The sequence below is a fragment of the Macrobrachium nipponense genome, chromosome 7, assembly GCF_015104395.2.
Source record: "Macrobrachium nipponense isolate FS-2020 chromosome 7, ASM1510439v2, whole genome shotgun sequence".
Classification (NCBI taxonomy): Eukaryota; Metazoa; Arthropoda; class Malacostraca; order Decapoda; family Palaemonidae; genus Macrobrachium; species Macrobrachium nipponense.
The window spans coordinates 60,516,150-60,530,594 of record NC_061109.1 but is presented as its reverse complement, the minus strand read 5'-3'; the positions used below and the strand labels follow the sequence as shown (position 1 = coordinate 60,530,594).

At 33.8% G+C, this 14,445-nt stretch overlaps 2 protein-coding genes across 3 annotated transcripts in view; one reads left to right on the top strand and one right to left on the bottom strand.

The window, feature by feature from the left end:
* Positions 1-993: 993 nt before the first annotated feature.
* On the bottom strand, positions 994-6,966 carry LOC135217408 (pre-mRNA-splicing factor Syf2-like). 2 transcript variants are annotated; one of them, XM_064253247.1, is made up of 6 exons: positions 6,819-6,966; positions 5,092-5,166; positions 4,631-4,771; positions 4,106-4,230; positions 3,324-3,494; positions 994-2,651 (listed from the first exon to the last, which is right to left on the bottom strand). In XM_064253247.1, exons 1-6 carry the CDS (start codon positions 6,825-6,827, stop codon positions 2,486-2,488), a joined length of 687 nt encoding a protein of 228 aa, XP_064109317.1. In that variant the 5' UTR covers positions 6,828-6,966; the 3' UTR covers positions 994-2,485. The 2 variants fall into 2 exon arrangements, with proteins under 2 accessions (XP_064109317.1, XP_064109318.1); XM_064253248.1 differs by having other exon boundaries at positions 6,905-6,945.
* Positions 6,967-8,488: 1,522 nt separating this feature from the next.
* Positions 8,489-14,445, top strand: part of LOC135217501 (ankyrin repeat family A protein 2-like) — a 39,578-nt gene continuing 33,621 nt past the window's right edge. Inside the window, 3 exon segments of the mRNA XM_064253457.1 lie at positions 8,489-8,610; positions 9,367-9,450; positions 12,917-13,033. Coding sequence (XP_064109527.1) covers positions 9,412-9,450; positions 12,917-13,033 — 156 coding nt within the window. The 5' untranslated portion in view covers positions 8,489-8,610; positions 9,367-9,411.

Here is a 14,445-nt window from a genome sequence, read left to right as displayed (position 1 = left end):
CTGTATAAGTACATTACTGTAAAGTTTCAAGTGATAATGAGAAAGCAGTAGCATATTTGTGAAAGTGACAGAAAAAGAAATTAGGTAACTCACTTATAGCACATCATTTGCATTTCCCAACAAGTTTAACACTGTAAAATTTCTAGTTAATTATTTTTCCTAAAGAAAGAATCATCAAGTTCATTATTTAAGTATCAGTACATACTTAAAAAGCTCTCTTGAATAAGTTCTGATTTTCAACGATCAAAAATGGTACTACAGGTTCTTTGCAGTGTCCCCTCTTAAGCCTACAACTGCATTGCCTTTTACTTTTCATCTGTTCTCTTTGAGTAGAATAGAATATACAATTTAGTCCAAAGGCCAAGCCCTGGGACCTATGAAGCCATTTAATGCAAAAAGGACAATTGAGAGTAAAAGGTTTGAATGGTGTAACAATAAGAAAACCCTGCAGTTACACTATGAAACAATTGTTAGAAGAGAGTGAAAAGTATGATGGAAAAAAGAATATGAATGGAGGTACAGTAAATGGGATGAGAGGGGTTGTAGCTAAAGGGCGAAAGAATGACGCAAATAACCTTAAGTAATGCCTACAGTGCGACATACGTGAGGTGAACTGACAGCACTACTACCTTATGGGGATCTGTTCTCTTTGATCTCTTCCCACTCATCTGTCCAGCTTCCTCAGCTTACCTTGTTCCTGTTTTAAACTCTAATTAAGGAACCAGTTCTCTCACCAGTATCATGAAGGTCTGGCTATTGTAATGAGTTTAACCTGATAATTATAACAGTTAAAACTATTAGCTTAGACAGGGCTGCCTAAGTGGTCTAGTTATACAGTACAGTACTGTATAATATTAAGAATACATCAAGCAGTTCCTCAAACGCAACATCTCCAGTTATTTCAAACAGTACTAGGCAACAACTAAATTTCATGGGTAACCTGCAACAAATAAATACAATAAATGGATTGGAATCTCAGGAAAAGTACCAAAGTTTAGGTTTTTTTTACAATATTATATATTTAACAAATTACAGTAATAATCTAGTTCCTATAGTACAAACATCTTCAAACATCTTATGGTAGTAGAAATACAAAACAATATAAACTTAAAAAGTATTTGAGGGTAACTCATATGCCCTATAATATGCACCCTACCTTATGATAAGTATATCATACTTTTGAATTAAATGTTTGCATGGTTAAATTGGAAGTTATCTTAACTGTAGGATGAGTATAACATACTTTTGAATTAAATGTTTGCGCAGTTAAATTGGAAGCTATCCAAACTGTAGGGTGAAAACATTTCCTACAGTAAAGCGATACGTACCATTAAGAGCAAATCCTTGCTTTAGGTACAGTAATTTTCTCTTTTACATACAAACAAATATTTAAGTTTCCAACAATTCAACTTTGAAAATTTAATGTAAGATTATAATAGTATTCATTTTTTTTTAATTTTTGGCAAATGCTTATATATTTTGTATCATAAGGCTTGCGGCCACCCCATAATTTCTAGTCCATTTTGACAAGATCCCAAGATTTTGTCTTTCTGTACTGTAATTCTAGTAAATAGAATTATCAATAAAATATCTTCCTGCATAAATTGCACTATGTTTGAAATCAAAGTTTGGAACTTTGTTCCACATCACTTTGATATAAAGAATATATGAACAAATATTTAAGTACCTAAATAGAAAAGGTTTACAAACATTTCTTCATTATGATAGCTTTTAAAAATAGCAAATCTAACTAGCTAATGATACTGAACTATACTAAAGATTACCAACCATTTTTTATTTTTAAAACTTACTGTCATTGCATGGTAATTAAGTATATTTGAAATTTTATTATTTACAAAGCAAAAAAGTTCTCAATTAGATTAATTCAAAACATGTACACAAAAACTTTTGTTTGTTTATAAGCAGTAAAAAAAAGAAAAATTCTTCAAACTTTACAGGCAAAAAAAGTAATGAAAAACATGAACTTCAAAATTAGATAATAATTTACTAAGAATATACTGCAATACCTTAACTTCACAGACACCCTTAGGATTTCATTGTCTGTTCTTACCAAATACATTACCTTTATGCATAGGTACTTTCATCTGAAGTAACTGTATTATTATAGAAAGATGTTTCAAAACTGAATTAACATTTATGCAAATACAGAACAAAGCAAGCAGATTTTTCTGCACACAATAAAAACTCGCGATCATTTTGTACCTGGATGATGTACACTACCTATATTATGTCCTAACATCTCGGACTTAAAATGACGTCTGTGTGAACATACAACAGAAATTAATAAAATTTTTCCAAAGATAATGTGTATTGACATAGTAACATAGAAATCTGTTATGTAACAGAATCTGTGGCCTGAAGTGTCTGAGATACAATAAAGTCTGTTACTTTGGAGTGTATGTTAATGTGAGCATGCTTATAAAAAATGGTAATTTTCTCCAAATTACAGTACTGTACAAAGAAATTATACAGCAGTGCCTCTTTCCAAGTTCTGTTTAATTTCCTCTGTATAATTTCCATAGAAGCGTTCCAGTTTCTTGTTGAACTTCATGTTGCGCTCATTAATGAAGTTGATGTCATCATCATCATCGAAGATGCGACGGCGAGAATATTTCTCACGTTTTGCAATTCTGGAAAAAATATGTATTCATTAACACAAATTATTTTTACCTAATATTAATCAAGACTCTATTTCAATACAGAAAAATTAGCCTACAAATGCAAACATCAAAACATTCTCTTAACCTCTAATGTCTTAGAACTGAAACACATGTTATGAAAACCAAGCCAAATTGCAGTTACACCCCAAACTAATGTTTGTGTGAAGATTCGTGCTTTTTAGCTAACCAGATTAATGTAGGTCCTGGACTAGAATTGCAAAAAAAAAAATTACCTTCATTCAATTTTGATGACTTCTTTCTCAATATATAATAGCAAAATATATGTACAGGTATAAATTTATAATTCCAGAAAAAAAGTTATACTACTTGACCTTAAAGCTACCAAGCCACAACTGAGCATGTTTAATTGAGCAACAAAAATAATACATGAATTCTTGCAAATTTCAAAATTTTCTGGAACCAACATTTACTTGCAACTTTAAATCAGTAAGAGTATGTTTAGATAATTAGCTTTACGTATACTATCAACATTTTCTAAAGAAATTACGTAGATCAGCCTTCTTAAATTTGCTAAAATAATATGTACTGAAAAATGAGCAATAAAGTTAGAAGAGACTGAAGATAACTAAGCCTGCAAAGAGAAAAGGCACCTTAAAAATTCTAATGATGATGAATACTTACTGCTTTTCAAGATCATTCACCATGTTGTCTATAGCGTCCGGTGTATCTTTGTGCAATCCAATGGCAATGGTGTTATCTCTTCCATAGAAGGCATCTTCACCAACAGCTGCTTTTTCCCGTTCATATTCTTCTAAATCAACCTTCTTATTTTTCACAAGACGGTTATACTGTCTGTTGAAATAATTTGTTACATTAAACCAAAGCAATGATAAAATTCTACAAGAACAAAATTTCATTCAAAAGTATGCTATCATTCAGCACTGTGTATTTTGCGCTGTCCATTCTTTACTGCAGTTTACATTGAGGCTATATAGCTGAGGATAATTATTCTCTGAAATTTTACAGTTAGTCTTTATGGCAGAATGATAAGAAAAGTGTAGACATACGATCAATTTCATATCTTTCAACTGATTCATCTATAATAATAATTCATCCAAAGGCTATTGTACATATTTGTTAACACATGTCCTTATGATGCCATCAAGTTCTCTGCAACTCATTTGGAAGTTAAAGACATTGGGGATAGTATATGGTTTGTGTATGCACACAAAAACATTCTTATGCACAGTAGGATAAGTATTCAGACAATGATGTACAAGGAAGGTCTAGAGCTAACTTGGATGAATCATGCTAAGAACGACTACAATGATGTACAAAACCTAATACGCTATATACAGTATATGTCTTGTGTACTTTCTCAATATCTATCAGTGGTTACTGGTATAATTTCCAACTACGTAACAACTTTTCATGTAAGTTGCCTTTAAGGTGCATTACAGTACCTTATAGTTGCATCTTCATATGTGGAGAAACCTAGGTCAGGATTTTTCTTTCTTTTTTTCCTTTCATACTGTTCTGCCTCATCTGCACCTACTTCCAGCATCCTCACCCTGTCATAATCTTTTCCCTGAAAAACAAAATATTTCATTCAATATACTAACATATATAGGGTAAAATTATGCATAAAAATAACTGTATGTATAGTAGTCGGCCCCCAGTATTGATGGGTGATGTTTACCACAACACCCTGGGAATAGCTAAAATCTGTGAATACTTAAAACCCCTCTAAAATTGCTTAGTACTGCCTATTTTTATAGTTCAAACAAAAAAAAAAAAAAAAAACTAAAAATGCTTATACTCGAGTATCAAAATGCTTATACTTGAGTACATTAATAATTGTATCATAAAAAGTGCATTTAGTCAGAGACCGTGAATAGTGGGGGTTGACTGTATTTCATATTACATAAGCCTTAGTTAATGCAAAAATAATCAAATTAACATTGCAAGAAAGACAACATAGTCCTCACCTCTGCTATTACTGCTTCTTTTCGTTTTTCTTCTCTGAACTCTGCTTCAAGTCTTTCCCTCTTTTTTAAATGATTTTTGGGCATCTGTTTCAAACGATCTTCTTCGACAACCTCCTTGTGATTTAAAGCAGCAGCTTCATTCTGGAATGGAAAAACTAAGTGAAATCAAAATGGTTTTAAAAATATGTACAAATGATGTAACAGATAACAAGTATTTCTTTAAAATATAAAGAGGTTAGAAGTATCAACAAAGATTACAAACAAGGACTTTGCTTAAATCCTTATTGATGGTGTTAGCTACAAACATGAAAGAAATATTCATTGATACAGTATTAACACAGAAAATTAATTAAACAACTTACTGTTGATGAATACACAAATATTTGCAAAAATGTGCTGAAATAATGAAATAATACTTGGATGAAAACAGTATGAACAATATAGTTTACTCTTGAACTTACCCTTTTTGTATGCAGCTTTGCAAGTCGTGCCTTAAATTCAGCCAGTTTGTCCATTTTGCTCGAGCTTGCTACAGCCTGAAATGACAGACTAAGGCCTTAAAACTTCCTGGATCTTTACACACAGTAATTTTATGCTTCAATATTTTTAGGTAAGTCAAATTACAGTAGTATATCAATGATAAGACAGGTACCTATATCTCGCATGGTACATATTATAATACAGTAACAGCATTAACCTAATGGCATTTCCTAACCTAGTTCAATGCACCATGTCCTAACTTCACTGAGGAGAACCTAACCTGACCTTATACAATGTAAAATAGTGCAATTAGGGTATGCAGAATGTATCACAAAAACTTTAATTCGTAAATTCACAAATATCTCATACTGTAGTACTATTTGCAGAGATAGACTATGGTATATGGGGAACCTTTCTAAAAACATTCTTAAATGGGCTAGGCTTCCTGTTTCACTCCTATTTCACTTCATTCAAGTATTAGCACTGTGTGTACCAAGCTAACCTAATGAGATGAAATTGTTTTTCAACTTTTGTGAGTTCTCATAATATTTAAACATTTTTAAACTTATGTAAATTACATCAGAATTATTATGTTTCCTTGGTATTCAATGAGCCACCAAGGTTTATATTAATGTTGTGCCCAAATTTGGCAAGTCTCTAGAACCAAGTGAAACCTGAAGAAACCTCCTGATGGAATCATGGTCGAAAGACGTCATTCACTGCGATTGTAAAATATGCAACCAACATTTGGTAAAATTTAGCTTCAAACCATAATCACATTCTAGAATTGAAAATCTAATTTTCTTGCTTTCATGTGAACTTTTGAACGTTTCTAATGTCTTTTCGTTCGAAAAAGACCCAACGACCACACGATATCACACGCTAGGGTAATGACCTAGTACCTGTGTTAGGTTAGGTTAGGTTAGATGTGGCTGGTTACTGGGCAATTTGCAAACAAAATAAATGTCCGAAGCATTCAAAAGCACACATTAAAAACAGGAAAAAAATTAAAATTATTTTCAAGTCCAAAATGTACTAATGGTATTTCTACAGAAGCAGTCCGCACGGACTGCAAGGAATGTAACCGCGAAGGCGACATCCACTAGGGATTTGGGGCCGTCCAATATACCTATTTCGCCGTGTTTAGTACTGGCCCCTGGGTGGTTAATTACAGTCGTCCGAATAGCTAAATATTACTTACAATTCTTGTTCAGTAAGTAAAACTGCATAGAAAAACTGCAACTGCCAAAGTCTAGGCCGCCGCGGATAAGTGCCCTAGATCTACCATGATTTAATGTAAAATTTGACCAAAAATAGTTCCATTACACCAAATCTGACGGGACTGCCTTGGGTAGGTTGCTTAAGCAGTAGGTAACCTAACCTACGCAGGGGATTCTACTACTACTACTAGGTATACACCTACTCATCGCTCTAGGTTGGTCTAAAATCAGGCTACTCCGGTACCACATTTCTCAAATATAGCCTAATACCCAAAACAAAGTTAATGTACGTAGGCCTAGTATAGTACCTACTAGGTATATAGCTACATATAATAAACATGGCCGTACTAGCCTATTGTGGAATTAGGTAGCTAGGTAGGTTAGTAGTAGGCTAAGACCTTGATGTGCGGTACCCCTTTCCCAAGGTCTCGATCAAATACCCGCCCAGCCTGGGTTATTTACTTTACATTATAAACTAATCACATTACCTCTGTCATTTTTGTTGATGTTTAAATGAAAAATGTGGAAAACTTCGAGACAGTATAGAGAAAACACGAAGAGCAACTTGACTGACAAACAATACTTTTCCTGCTGGTGTCCGAGGTCACTGCTGAATGTAAACAAACATTAGTATTGTATTTCATCTGTTTCTTATGTGAGGTATTATTTCTCATTAAGTTTCATGTGGTGGAATTTCTGGGTATGCTTCATATAATGGTATCAAAATTCATTATGTCTCATGACAAAAATCTGAAAAGTCTAAACACAACAGGTTATAACTGTTGAGCAAGGGAAAATTGGGAAAATTACGGTTTAACGCATCAATAATATCGAAAGGCCTTGCATGTAGTACTGCGTAGCCTTCATATCATGAGGAAAAATGAAATAAACATCCTGGCAATTAGGATTATTTTTCTAATCATTATAGGTTATCAGTTTCTCACCAATTATTTACTCTTTTTTGCGTATTCAATATGATATTTCGTTGAATAAAGTTACATTAGTAGATGAAGAATAAGTTTGGTAAACATTTCAGTAATTACTATGGAGTATTCACGTCAAGCACTGATACATATTAGCTTTATAAGATACCTACCCTGAATATCCATATATCTATTGTATTGGATAATACAATGACATCTAAGGTATACTACAGTTCTGTAAACCAGGCATGGATATGAATATAACTCACAGTCTGTGGACATTATAATATTACCTCAAGATTTATTTGTTAGGTTTAGTCCTCTACCTCTCATAGCAGAATCGTAAGGCCTGTTACAAGTTTGTAATTATTTACTATAAGGGATAAGTTCATGGTCCCTGGCCATGCGTTTTACACTGGCAACTTCCACACGAAATTGTCATTTATAACGTAAGATAAACACGTACACTTCCCTATTGACAGTTTAAGAGAGTTAAATCATTGGATATGTGGATGAGCTGAAGTTTTATTTGCATTCGTTCAGAGAATAAACTTCAGATCTAGTTGTTCCGAATAGGATTTGTTCTATCACTATGATTTCCAGGTAGCTGAGGAAATAGTGCTGGTCATAATCAATTAAAACCATTTTAAAAAGTTTGCATTACGAGTAAATATTTAAGATTATATGACACTGTTCCATTAGATATACGACTCTAACCCCTTATTGACAATGGATTGCATTGTCATGAACATATAAAATGAAACAAGGTACATAAAAAAGGATTGGCAGCTTATGTTAGATCACCATTTTGCAACAGTACATATCTTAGAGGTGTTCAACCCGCAACTGAGCTTTTAGAAACCGAGATATGTCAGACTTTTCTCATCTTATACTAAGCTTGCTTTGTCTTCCTTTAAGTTCTGTACTAATGTCACTCAATTTCAACTCATCTTTCACACTAATTTCGAGACTTTAGTGTAACTGATGTTCTTATTTAGTTTTTCTCAGACCTAAAAAAATGAATGTCCGTTTAACTTAACTATTGACCATCAGGTCCCGTCTCAGTTGTTGAAAACCTAAAATATGGATTACGAAACGAAGGATTTCAGTTTGTGGAATCGTTTTAATATTCCTCATTCTACTAACGCAATATGCCGATGGCAGTCATTGAAAATGCGTCACAATGAGACCAGTAACCTGTAACTGAACCGAAGGACCAAGGTACCCAATATTCTTTAACTGGCCCTCATCCACTTAGGTGAAATACGCGACGTCATGACCTACTGCAAGAAGTAGAACAGTAACGTATATAAACAAAGAACAGCTGATCATCCCGTTGATTGTGTTTTTTATATTGGTAGGTTTTACCAGTTATTTTGGATTTAAAGAATTTTTCAATATTTATTTTAATTATGGATATATTTTATCATGTTTTGGTTAAATCATGGAGTTAATCATTCTATTATTAGCGATAGGTACCTAGTGTAAAAAGACAATAACCTTGGCATAGACACCTGTCCGTGTACCTTCCTAGGCAATAGGCTTTGCGTATCGTATGGTATTGTAAGCTATTAGCGTTTGGCTACCTATGGCAATTCTATTGAAGAGCCTAGTTTCTTACATAGGTTAAATGACCGAACGACAACATAGGGGCCACCTCTCCCGGAATGTGGCCACTTCCTGAAAAAGCATTTGAATTATGCCATTAGCTAGTAGTAGCTAGGTATTTCGTAGTTTAGGAGAAAACACTTACTACTTCGAGAGGAACATGGAGGTCTCGGTGTGCTGCCAGGATGGGCCACAACTTGACTAATGTTCATGGCAGTGAATTCAAGTACTTTTTCGGGAAAGTGGCAGCATTCCAGGATCAGTGGCTGCTACTAGGTATTTTGCTGCTCAGTCATTTACCCTAATGAAGTGTGTTGATTTGTACATATAGCAGTGAATAGCTTATTTACTTAAGAATGGGTAACCTCTTGGCCGTCCAAAAAGTTGGACAGTTTGATAAGATTTCGTTATAATCCAAACCATTTTTCACATATTTGATATTTGACATGAAATTTTAGTTTTCCTGTCTAGATGTACACTTATAGGATGTATACTTGAACTTTAGCACTTCAAGTATCCAGAATTAGACGCCAGTCATAACCCAACCAGCATGGAAGCAACAGCTCGAGACCTCTACTTTCCTCTCGAAGTAAGTGTTTTCTTTCAAGTCACAAAAAATTCCATAATTTCCGGTTTAACAGAAGTTAATGAAAGTCTAGCCATGTGGAGTGCAAACTTAACTCTGTGACACTTTCAAAATTTTTACTTAAAACTCCCTATGTTTAGAGGAACGATGCCATCTCGATGATTGCGAGGTCACTCGTTTCGACAAACTTCCCATTTCCTGTTCTAAATCTGCACACCACTTGTACTCATAGACACTGGGACACTTTCTTCAAATGATCTTAAACGACGAGGGTGTTTTGGCCTCCGGATGGTTAAACATAGCGATTGTTTGGGAAGAAGAAGAAGAGTGCGCTAGATAACATTTAGTTATTCGGTTAAAGACCAGAATAAGCTAGATAACATTTAGTTATTCGGTTAAAGACCAGAATAAGGTTAAGAATTACATATCTTTATTACATATTCATGATTATTCATTTGAAAATATTCGTTTTTTGTAAAAGTAACCAGATTCCTGAACAATATTCGTCAGTTTTGCTGTGAACATTAGCTACAATGTTGTTCGCGCTTTCCTGTTTTTTTTTTATCAGTGGTGGCAATGGTTTTGTGTTTACCTTTCAAACTTAGGACAAGAGTTCACAAAACTGTGGAAATAAGTGAATTTAGCATATCTATTTGTAATATACTATGTGCATAAATATTAGAGCAATTTTATCATTATTGCATTACTATGACATCTAGAATTCATGGATAACAGTTTGTAAAGGCATTGGCGTGTGTGTCAAGTTCCACAAAATTGGCAATGATGACTTGCCATTCCTAGAACGCAATAAAGATTACATTTGTTTCAGCCATACAATTATTAAAAATTAAAAACTAACTATTTCAGCCATAAAATTATTAAAAATTATAAAAAAAAATCAAAATAGTAATATAGACTTAAATGAAAGAAAAGTGCTTGTAAAAAAATAAGATTTTTTTGTTATAAAAAAATTCTCTAACCCGCCGTCTGCTCGACCTGTGGATTCTGGCTGCTAGACATACAAAATTTTTCCTGCCATGGCTTTGCCGTAAACAAACTCACGTATTTTAAGTTGAATTTGGAGTGAATTAAGAATGAAATGTGTAAAATTACAATCAAATTAGCACTGTGGAGTTTCATTTGTGATGGCAGTAAGGATAAAACCACGGTTACAAGGTAAAAATGCATTTCAGTTCAAAACATGACCCTGGGAATAAGAAGTCTCATACTTTCACTAATGTAGGCAAATAAATGTTGTTTTATTGTGCTGATTACAACTACAATCTTGAGTAATATCAATAAAAGTTACATATACACGCAAATATTGTTCAAATGACCGCTGGGAAGTCTGGGAAGGATGTGTCCGCCAGTGTATGGCTGGATTGTGCACACAACAATACCACGTCATATTGGATTTAAAAACTGCCTTGAACACATATTTTACAAAGACTTCACATGCTTATTTTACTTCATATGGCAGTTTCATATATCTCATTTTGTTGACTAAACTTCAATCTTTTGAATGCTATGCTTAAATATTGAATTGTATTGTTGTTTCACTAATTAAATATCAAGTGAAAAAAGTGATCATTTGGCAGATCACTGTCTGCAGAGCGGTGTTTTACCTATTGTTTCTGACCTTCATTTCATTTGGAAATGACCTGACATACCACACTAATTTAACCTAACCTAGGGTACCACTGATATTCCATGAATATTAGTGGGATAAAGTCTCTTGTATTTCACTCATGTTGTATTTTCCCTTACCAAAAATCCCCACTGTCTTTAATAAACATGCTCATTTGCTAACAAAACAAATGTCAGAAATGTTCAAAGCACACAATAAAAAAAAAAGAAAAATATATTGCAGTCTAATAATGATTTAAAGTAAAATAATAATGTTAGCTCATTACATGTTGTTCCTCCAAACTCTTAACACTGCTGGACTGTTGTTAGTAATTTTTTTTGTTTCTACTGCCTTCTCGTGATACAACTGCAGAGTTCAACATTAATTATGTCTTTTGCCAATGTCAGGCAGTGGTTCATAACGTCACCTTTTAATTGAACAATAGGGCATGATAATCATTAGAATTAAGCTGCTCATAATTCCTACTAGGGTAATGCTGTCACATATTTGGTTAAGGTGAATATAGTTTGTATAGAGTGGTGCCCCCCGTATTCGCGGGGGATGCGTATCAGACCCCCCCGTTAATAGTTAGAACCCGTGAATGTTTGGAACCCTATAAAAATGCTAAAAACAGCCAATTTTGTCAGTTAAAAATCAAGAAAAACCCATTGAAAATTTTTTATACTTGGTTTTTTTAATAGTTTTATCACAAAAAGTGCATTTTATGATGAAATTGATAAAAAAACAGGAATTTGGGGATATTTCTCATAGAAAAATACAGCGAATGTGCATTTTCTGCAAATAATGCAGGGAAACGTTCCTGAGAGAAATCCGCAAATCAGGAGAACATGAATACTGGGGGTCCACTGTACATATTACTGAATGATGAATTTATCTGATTAAAGTCAAAAGATATAAAAAAGAACTTAAGATTCTTTTTCAAATGTAATTGGGGAACATCACTGCTCACAGACATTGAGAAGACTGTCTGGCATTGCGATGAGACGTGAGAATCTAAATTCTTGATGGACAATGTTGATAAATGTATCGTGCTAATTGTGGCTGGGAATTGTGTGTAGTCAGCTGTAATGTAACCAGGCACTCAAAACTGCAAGTGCCTTGGGAATATTTGGGGGCTTTGAAGAAAGACTTAAGAAATGGAAACTGAGAACACTACAGTATTCATATTCCTTACTAGGAACAAATACATTGTATTTCCCTATTCCTTGTGAAAACCATAAGCTTTTAAAACGAGCTAGATTGCCAACATTCTTCTGGTTGTAGAACATCAGTTTTTTGAGAACTTTAAATGGCCTTTCATGTATTTGCACCTTTCTGGAAAACTTCAGCTTACATGAAAATCACTTAAAATTAGTGATTAGAAACCATTTTTATATAAATGCTATTTTGAAAGTCAAAGTGGACCAGCCATAGGCTGAATTCTAAACTAATAAACCATGTTAATGTCAGTTAGTAATTTGAAGATCCAATCGTGAGTCTCTCTCTCTCTCTCTCTCTCTCTCTCTCTCTCTCTCTCTCTCTCTCTCTCTCTCTCTCTCTCTCTCTCTCTCTCTCTCTCTCGCACAGATACTTCAAGGAATTTTCTATCTTTTTGCTGAGTCAAAACTTTATTCCACATGCTGGAAAAGGGAAAAAAAGATATACAGAGCTTAGGATTTTATTGCTTGAAATGTAGAATATAGAAAATTTTGGGGCAGGAAATTTTGTTGTATTTGAGAATAAGAAATTATTGCTGTACTGAATTTATGGTGAATACCTTACAAACCTCTTTTCATTTATTACTCTCTGTTAATGTTTACATACATACATTCCCATTTATAGGACATGAGTTCTTCATCTGAGGAGGATGGGACATTGGTGGTCAAAGAAGAAGAACTCGAGAATGATGGGGAATTGTGGGATGCCCATCCTAGGAGATCAGCATTTTCTCCGTACAGGGTAATAGCATTGGCTCTTATAGAGTTTTTCTGCACCTCGTTAGCAAATTTACAATTAGAGAAATGTTATTGTATCTATTAATTTCTTCAAAGAAAATCATTATTATGTTTTGTATACTACGCAATTATATTTTTTACATAATTATATGACTTTTAGGTAAATTTATGAAATACAGGCAGTCCCCGGGTTATGACGGGCTCTGTTTACGATGTTCCGAGGTTAAGGTGCTTTTCAATTATATTCATCAGAAATTATTTCCAGGGTTACAACGCATGTTCCAGGGTTACGACTCCTACAACGCTGATCTGGCAGAAGAAATATGACCCCAAAAATGCAAAATAATCAATATTTGAAGGTGTTTTTAATGAAAAATTCAATAACGATGCAGTTTACATAGTTTTCAATGCACCCAAAGCATTAAAAGTAAGGTTTTCTAAAGATTTTTGACGATGTTCCGGCTTACGATGACTTTCAGGTTACAACGCGTCTCAAGAACGGAACCCCTGTCGTAATCCTGGGACTGCCAGTACTATCTTGTCTGTTAACTTATTAAAAAAATGAAAATAAAGAAATATTTGGCCTAGCTTCATACTTTTACTCCCTAATTTGAGCTGCCATCTTGATAAGTTTGGATTGGATTGATGTTGTTTAACTAATGATTACATTTTTTCAGATTATAAGAAAACTTATTAATTTACATACACTTCATTTAATATGAAGGTAGAAATTAAGGGTTCAAAATTTGGGGAAGGCGTAACTTTGCAACTAAGTGCTTTGCCTGGCTTCAGGTAATTGGCAGGGACTAGTTACCATGCTACTGGGTAAAAGCTATAGCTACTCGAGGATTAAACCATGTTCAAAATAGTTTGGTATGTGCTTAACAGGTGAATCTTAGAGCTTTTATTTTGCAGACTTTATAAAGCATAATGCCATGTTTTCTTTTTGTTTTGTACTTAGCTTTTGTCTGTGCAGTGTACAAACCTCATCTTCATTATAGTAATACTACTTGTTACCTGAGAGTTGAGAAAGCATGAGCAGGTGAATATTCCACCTCTGAAGTTACAGCTTTACAGCCACTGAAATCGAGATTTATAAACCATTTCTTTTTGTGCACTCTTCATTTTATCTCCTCAGTAAGTTGCATTAGTGGCTGAGTATTTTTTAAAGTTTTGGAGGTGCAGTTTGGTTTGAACAAAACCAAGTTCAGTTTGATGTAATAGTTAATGACTGTTGTAAGATTATGAGGTAATATTTGAAGAGGTTCCTTTATTTGCTCACCAGGGAGGAGGACGTAACACTTCTTTTGAAAAACTTGACTTTAGCTAATGGTGCCATTTGTTGAGTGATGCACAACTACTTTCAGAGTTATGTATTCAAGGAAAAATCATTTTGAAGTACTACATATATGTATA

Excerpts from the sequence above, each read along its gene's own strand:
- LOC135217408 (XM_064253247.1), bottom strand. Across the intron at positions 4,231-4,630 it reads AAGAAGCAGTAATAGCAGAG|GGAAAAGATTATGACAGGGT; the intron begins GTGAGGACTATG and ends TTTGTTTTTCAG. Across the intron at positions 3,495-4,105 it reads TATGAAGATGCAACTATAAG|ACAGTATAACCGTCTTGTGA; the intron begins GTACTGTAATGC and ends TTATTTCAACAG.